Source organism: Mytilus edulis, chromosome 11 (assembly GCF_963676685.1).
Source record: "Mytilus edulis chromosome 11, xbMytEdul2.2, whole genome shotgun sequence".
Classification (NCBI taxonomy): Eukaryota; Metazoa; Mollusca; class Bivalvia; order Mytilida; family Mytilidae; genus Mytilus; species Mytilus edulis.
Genome location: NC_092354.1, coordinates 73,113,660 through 73,122,224, shown reverse-complemented (window position 1 = coordinate 73,122,224; position 8,565 = coordinate 73,113,660). Strand labels below are relative to the sequence as shown.

General features: G+C 32.9%; 1 protein-coding gene across 1 annotated transcript; it reads left to right on the top strand.

Moving 5' to 3' along the window:
- The first annotated feature begins 2,722 nt into the window (after nt 1–2,722).
- Nucleotides 2,723–6,661, top strand: LOC139494569 (serum factor response D-like). Its single transcript, XM_071282729.1, has 2 exons — nt 2,723–2,810; nt 6,027–6,661. The coding sequence occupies exons 1-2, from the start codon at nt 2,723–2,725 to the stop codon at nt 6,659–6,661; spliced, it is 723 nt and encodes a 240-aa protein (XP_071138830.1).
- The last annotated feature ends 1,904 nt before the right edge of the window (nt 6,662–8,565 follow it).

Below are 8,565 nucleotides of genomic sequence, written 5' to 3'. Positions count from 1 at the left end.
TAGGTGGAGTATTTCCTAATGAATAAAAATTAATACTTTTTGTCACTTTTTCCTTGGGCCCAGTTATTCCATTGGGCCTTTCTGTGTTTGCCACTGCATATTTCACATATGTGTTTAAACCTACAACGAGGGAAGTAAGGTCATTACCATTATTATTGTATTTACATGACATATTTACACTTCCACTAGTTACCTGTGATTGTTGGTGTGTTCTATTGTTTGAAAGTGTATTTGAGTTATAATTACCACGATTTTGTGTCGTTGTTCTATAACCCTGTGATTGCCTTGACACACTGTTATGAACTGTGGGAGATGTGATGTGTAATAGCCAATATTTACCGTGTATATTTCCCCAAGATACATTTGGATTCTTTTCTATTTTTAGCATAAATTGCTCGTCATAGCTGACCGTGTTTTCTGACCTTATTGCCGCTAATCTGATATCGCGCATATATTTTAACATTTCCTGTGCTCGAGGGCTGTATGTCTCTATGTAGACAATCATAAAAATCATGAATGCTAAAGTCCATTCATTTATTGACAAACAAACCCCCGACGATCTTTTTTCAATGCACATTTTCCCCCTTTTTAATTTCAAACCAAACCGCCCTCGTCAACCTCTTCCATTTCTTTCTGCATTCTCAAAAGAGAATGAAGCTCTATAAACTTTCCCTTCGAAATATTTTCTTTAATTTAAAAAGGGACGTGTTCCCCCACTGTTTCATGAACTCTAGATTCTTTTGACGGAGTGAAATCAATGGAATTATTTGCAATTTCAAAGTCTTCGTGTAACGGGTCGTGCCTTAAAGAGGGTAATGCCCGTTCATCCTCCTCTGACTCATTACCTGATGAGATATCAGCAGTTTCCACAGGTACTTCTGCCACCACGTGTCCGACTTCTTTGTTTTCCTGGTAGTTCTTCTCCGGCCAGCCCCGTCTTTCTTTTTGGGCAATTTCTTCATGCTGCAATCTCTTTCCTCCTGTCCTGCTGGTCGTTCTTCTTTTCTTCCCCATGGTCCATGACATTCATGCTGCGAGCGCCGCTATGGCCATGCCAAATATGGCAATGATCTACAGGCTGCAACACCCACGCACCCACACGAATATTTGATTGAATTACACCAGATTATTGAAAATATAAAATTTTAATAATCTCAATTATAATGCAGTATACGTTAAGCATCATATATCACCATACCGAAATTTTTCAGATCAGGCCTAGGTGTAAGCCAGATTTATTTCAACAATTGCTTTCTTTAAATAAAACCCAAAAGTAACTTATCTGAATAACTTTAGTAACAATATAACACATTGTCATGCATTTATTAGATTTCAAAGTTTCCAATTTAAAGAATTGAAGATGACAAGAAACCTTCTTTAATAATATTGTTTTGGTATGTAACTACCCATTTGTATTTTCCTCATAGTTCCTTTTTATTTCCATTAGCTTTAAAGTTAAATCTATGTTTCATATCTGCAATTCTCTATATAAATGTCAAGCACAACTGATTTCTGCATAGATATAAACCACAAATTTCGCAATTAAACACAACACTTTTTTACTCATTGAGTACTGTGAATTCGTTATTATTCTTTGGATGACAATGCTTGTGCATTCCGTGGGAACAGAGGAACCTAAAATCAACTAATTATGAATTTTCTAAGGGAATGTATGCATTCGTTGCCAGACAACGAAATTATTTATCCACAAAACTACAACTTTTCCTCAAACCATGACAATCGGTATCCACGTAAATGAATGAATCCACAGTAGTTATTGTGAAAGGTTTTAAACGTACAAAGAACGTGGTCATGGAATTAAATGTCTCAATTCCAAAAACAAGTCATTGTTAAATATTTTCATTAACTGTAATTTCAAAAAGATGTCGTACATTTTGTAAGTTACCATGGCTTTGCTGCAGAAAATACCAGTTTGTTGACAATATTTTATACTCAAATAAGCCCATGTGTTTGAGATTGATTGCACAAAATTGTACAATGTAATCGGCATTCAAATCAATCGGGAATGTTGTTAAATGATTGTCGTTATGTATGCTAGTAATCTTAATGGTCTAACGTAAACTCTGTATTGTGTCGCCAAACAGTAAGTGAGGATCTCCTCATAATTAAATTGCAGTAGATAAAACTCATTCCTATTTAAATTTTAATTGACATCGCCAATCGTCGTACAAATTCCTTTTTTCAGATAAAATTTTACAGACGAATAATATTCGAGTGTCTCTCTCAATTCAGAAATCTGAACTTCAGTGGTTGTCTTTGGTTCTTGTCTGTCATATTTGTTTTTGGAAATTGTTTTGCTAACAGTTAGGCCTCAATTTTCCCAGATTAATTGTTTTATATTTTTTGTGTCAGAGCCTTGGCAACAAAAGATAAATAAACCAAAAGATGGACAACAGTACACAAACCACAACAGAAAAAACAAAAATCTAAACCCCTCGAAATTAAATTGGGTTGAACGGGAAGGGTTATGCAATCCTTTTCCACATATGATATCATGTGTGTTGTAAATGTGAGAACAAACCCGGTATTAAGTATAATAAGTTGTCTTCGGGTAAAAGTGAACAATATTGATTATGACATTTGGAAAGTATTCGTTGTCATATGTTAAACAATAAGACAATGTGAAGTAATACAATGAATCATGTCTGGTCATCTAAAATGAATTGTTTAATAATTGTTTTGGGTTTTTCTTTCAGAAGAAATGTGTTTTTCTGTTAAAAGTAACACCAATGGGACATTGCAGTGTCCAGATGATAAAAGTATTAACATCAAACAGATTGGCTTTGCAAGTAATAGTTGCTCATCTGACGCTTTTCGTGTCCCTCAGAAACTTAGCCGTCTTAAGTCTATAACATGTTACAACCGGTCTATATGTATTGTGCCCTTTAGGCACCCAAGCTACAACTTCCTTAACATAGGTTTTCAGTGTATAGGTCAATATTATGTATGTGCCAGCACTATATTGCGTAAACGTAACGTATTTTAAATATATAAAAACAAAACAAAGACCTGAAAAGGTATTTAAAGAACTGAATTTGCAAGTTGGCATTATTACACTTTGTACACTATATATTTGCTAATAAAAACACAGATCATACAATACAACCAATAGTACGTTGTTCATAATCACAACCAAGTGTTTAAGGTCAAAATGAAAATCATCGAAAGCGTTTCTAAAATTTGTCTTCAAGTCTCTACTTTTTAAACATTGTTTCGATTTTAATTTATAGTTCAACGAGTTTTTGTATGCAAAATTTAATTATTTCTTATGTTCTGTATGCATTTTACACTGTAATGCTGGGGCCTGTTTATCGAAACTGTCCTAAGTTCCGTCCTAAGAATTTCTTAGGACAGAATTTAGGATAAAGTTAGGACCGACTTACGACACGTCTCAGCATGCACATCGAAGCTATCTTAGGAATATCTTAGCTAGGACGTCCTAACCGATGTCCTAAGTATTGGCGGAAAAGAAAATACAAATTAAATATGAAAAAAAAATATGATATCAAATTTTATCAATATTTTTTGGTTTTTTTAAATATGATTAATTAGAAACTAGTTTTAGATTAAACGTAATAAATAATTGTACATTTAATCTGTGTAAAACAAAACAGAAGAAGAAAAAATAACTACAAATTATCAAACTAATTGTAAACAAGATATAATTATAATCATTACATGTTTTTGAGTGAGTTGAATTCGAGGTGTCACGGTTTTATTCTTCAACAGTTGAAAGGCAAATCTCGTGCATTTTTCAAATAAATACGGAGACTTTCAACTAATTTACTACTGCTAAAAAATAATACGTGTGAAAATGAGCAAAAGACGAAATTAGAATATATCCTAAAGTTAGGACCATCCTAAGACCCTCTTAAGACACCTAAATTGGTATCCTAAAGTTAGGACAATTCCTAGGATTTTCCTAAGTTGAGACATGTTTGATAAACCCATTTAGGACTAAGATGTGTCCTAAGTTGGTCTTAGGACACGTCCTAATCCTAAGAGAGCTTCGATAAACAGGCCCCTGGTTTATATAAAAATGTAAATGCATCTAGTAACCTCAGTTTTGATTTAATAAGTCTTGTCCGTACCATTGACATTTATATAAACCATAATTTCTGCGTGTCAAAAAGACCGGTTCGTACTCATTAAGTAGTTATAGCGAAGGATTCTTAACTTTTAAAGAGCGAGGCATTCTTGCTACATCTGTCATGAAATATATGATTCCGGTTCTAAAAAAGTCTTGGTTAAATATTGGTAATGAAATCCTGCTCGAAGTACGATACCCTGAGTGTTTTTAATGTAATTACAAACCCGGTGACAGATCTAATATGGTAGGTTATATTCTGATCATTTCTGGATTTCAGAAGAAATTTGCGTTGCTGTTAAAAATAACACCAATGGGACATTGCAGTGTCCAGACGATAAAAGCATTCACATCAAACAGTTTGGCTTTGCAAATAATAGTTGTTCATCTGACGCCTTTCTGTTCCCTCAGAATAGTAGCCGTCTTAAGTCTATTACATTTAACAAAAGGTCAATATATACTGTACCCTTTAGACACACAGACTACAAATTCCTTAACATAGGTTTTGGATGTAAATGTAAATATTATGTATATGCCAGTACTACATTGTGTATACTTAACTTTAATAGACAAATATCACTGAAAATATGTTCATAATTTACCAGCTAACTCGACATTAGGATGTTAAGCAGCATAAATATTCTTGAAATAAAACGAGGACCTGAGGAAACATTAATGAATTTACTACAGAGCACATTAATGCAAGTTCATTATCACAATTCCTTTAAAAGCGTCACGTTCCGGTATCCCGATAAGGTGTTGCTTCATCATAAAATATACAAGGTTTTTCGCTGTATTGAAGATCCATTGGTGAACTTGATCTGTTTTCTGGTTTTTGTCGGTGTTGTCTCTTTGACACGTTCCCTGTGTAAGTTTTATTCTATCAGATATCGACATGAATGTGTATCAATTAAGATTTGAATGAAATCGATATAGAAAAAAGCAAAAGTACAAAGATAACGTTAATAAAATATAATAAATAGGGTAATGAAATACATGTTTATATACCAATAAAAACAAATGATTTCTCTATCTGCATCGAAATAGTCATTCAAATATAAAAATGAGGAGATATGATACAATTGCCAGTGAGACAAATATCTACCAAAATTGCAATAGATGTAAGCGGCTATAGACAACTGTACAACTGTCAGCAATGAGAAAACCTTATACATATAATCTGCTAAAAGGGAAACCGACATGTAAAAGATTAAGCATTTCCATTGAAAAAATGGCTTATTTATAACAAAACAATTTACAAACAAATAATACAAATCTGACAGACATGCACCAATGACAATCAATGAACTACAGCATTCTGACATTTACTTCTATTTGTGTATATGTTGTAAACGAATCACACGACAAAGATCGAGACATCTACCTAATAACATGCTAACCAACTTTACACCAAAACGGAATGCTATTATTTTCCAAAGGTTTTAGGGATTTATTTTCATATCTCAATCTCTTATCAATCGCAGTGAATTGCTTGAAATTAAGTTGTGAAGAAAATACGTATAATTTATGTTGTATGATATCTTTGTCAGAGTGATTAAGTATAAGGTTGCATTTCTGTAAATATTGACAATGCAATTTCCCATAGATACTCCTTTTACGGCTAAAACTTTACCACTTTTACTATGAAGTTTTGAAAAAAAAATATCCTAGAATTGAAAGTTCAAATGCACTTCAATTTTTTTTAAAGGTCAAAATATAGGGCTGTGCGGCATATAAACAATATGCTCATGTATATTTACTGGTAACATTCCCAAGTTATGTCTCTATGAGATGGAACACAGAGATCATAACTGGGAACCAGAATGTAAACAAAATTAATTTTCTATGAATATTCTAAACTTTTTCAAAAAGAAGCGTGGCTTGAGATGATTGGTTTGCCTTACCATTCATGTTTCAGCCGACAATGATACCGATAGAAGATTTAATGAATCTGGTCATGACCATGATAATAGCAAATACACATCGAACCTTGAAAACAGAAATCATACGTCAGATCATGATGCTGATATTCAAAATAAGACATTGGTTAATGTAAATAGCAGTCAAACTCGTACTCCAGACCATACTGGTGGTAATCTGGCTCATACTACAGATCATGTTAGTAGTATTCGAACTCATATTGCAGATCATGTGAATAACATTCCAACTCGTACTACATATCATGATAGTAGTTATCGGACTCATACTCCAGGTCATGTGAGAAGCATTCCAACTCATCATCAAGGTCATGATAGTAGTTATCGAACTCATGCTACTGATCATTATAATGCTAATCGAACTCATACTACTAATCATTATAGTGGTAATCGAACTCATACTACTGCTCATTATCGTGATAATCAAACTCCTACTCCAGATCACGATAATGGTAATCGAACTCATACAACAGAACATGATAATGGTAATCGGATATATACAACAGTTATGCAAAATAATGCTAAAAATCAAACGTCAACTCATAAAAGTCGTTATAAACATCATATACGACACAACATGATAGTGGTAGTAATGTCACACAACACATACCGATAATGATCATATCAGATATAAGGATATTCCTTCATTTGATCATGATATTATTTAGCCAAGTTATATTCTAGATTTTAAAAGTTAAAATCAAATTCATACGCTTTGTCGTTGTAGTGGTAGTCAGTCATACATGTTAAATTCATACAACCATCAGAGGATGTGATATGAATGCAAATAAGACAACTATCCACCAAGGTTACGATATCATTCCAACGGGGTTCGTGTTGTTTATTTTTTTTTTTTTTTCATGTTGTGTCATGTGTACTATTGTGTGTCTGTTTGTCTTTTTTTCATTTTCAGCCATGTGCGTTGTCAGTTTATTTTCGATTTATGAGTTTGACTGTCCCTCTGGTATCCCGTCAACAATTTGGACATCTTACCGCATTTGACAATAAAAAAAAACGTACCGTGTAGTTGAAATGTCCCGATAAAAAAATGTAAAACAAGAAAAAAAGAAAACTAACAGCCTAATTCATAAATGATATGACAGATATAAACGAAAGACAACTACATATCTACAGCTGCCCGCCCTAGGACAGACAATTTAAGAATGTGGAGTGTTAAACATATTTCCTTGTTAAATCTGGTAAAGAAAAATAATATCTAAATAAACCCCTACACAAGGCAATAAAGCGTTCATCGATATTTTAAACTAGTCAAGATGTCAATGACAGACAAAAGGATGAATTTTTACAATGAATACAGAATTAAAGAAATAAGCTTACCCATTAGAATGATATGATAATTAAACTAACAATGTTTTCGGCATGATATATATAAGATACAGATTTTTTTTTAATAAACCTTTCACCATGCCAACTGAGTGGACACTCATTAGAAGTGTTAAATCAAATAGCATATACTATATAACATTAATTAAAATCGAATTGGTGTAAATTTCAAAACTGAACGATATTCTTACTCAAACACAGTGTTCTCTTTTTTTAGTTTTCCAGACAATGAAAAAGCCGTGCTTAGTTTGTTCGACAGATGAAAAGTGTCTGATAGTACAAAAAGATACAGAAAATAATATAACGTGCAATAATGATCAAAGAATTAATATTTCAATGGCATGGGTTGGTAAATCAGATTGCAATGTTATACGATTCATCGCTAAAAATGTGATTAATAGGACTTATATTGTGTCTGGTCTTTGTAGTGGACAGTTTATTTGCAGTATATCATATCATTCATCTGTCGTTGGAGCTTTAAATATACTTTACTTTTGCAATGGTAAGTTAAAATTTTGCACTTAAATGTCAATCATCTTCTGACCCAATGAGGAAGCAAATGCTTATTGTTGAAGAATGTATGGAGAACTATATATTTGGATTTTGTTAATGCATTTGTTTGTTTCCTTATTTATATGTAACCAACATCACGTTTTATCAATCTGTAAACGGAAGTACTGCGTTACATTGTAGCAATGAAAACGTTTAAATCAGTAGGTGGTCTAATTAGTATTCTCTTTTCTGCTTTATGTGGCTCGTGGCTGATTTTAAAAGATGTAGTTTATGATTATTTTGTTTTAGATATACGTATTTCATCGGATCAACTGAATAAAAGCAGTAACGAACAAATTATTGGTCAGTGAAGCTCTGTGAGACACATAGGAATAAAACATAGATAAAAATATTTGCTGCTATCACCTGCAATGGGAATTGGCTTTGTAGAACCCTGATTGAATATAATTTAGATTTTTTTTTTGCTTTCGATGAATATGAATGTTTCTACAAAATTTTTTTTACAAAAAATAACGGTGGCAGGTGCTTTTGTTTCCAAATATTTGATCAGTGAATTCATTTACTGATGTTGCAAACTATCAAGACCAGATTTCATTTTTCCGTTCGTGATTGCATCCTTGTGTAAACTCGCGATCGTGACGCTATGAAACCGGTTCACTGGTA

Coding starts and splice junctions, on each gene's coding strand:
- LOC139494569 (XM_071282729.1), top strand. CDS start 2,723: ATGTGTTTTTCTGTTAAAAGTAACACCAATGGGACATTGCAGTGTCCA. Junction 2,811..6,026: donor CAAACAGATTGGCTTTGCAA/GTAATAGTTGCT, acceptor TTCATGTTTCAG/CCGACAATGATACCGATAGA.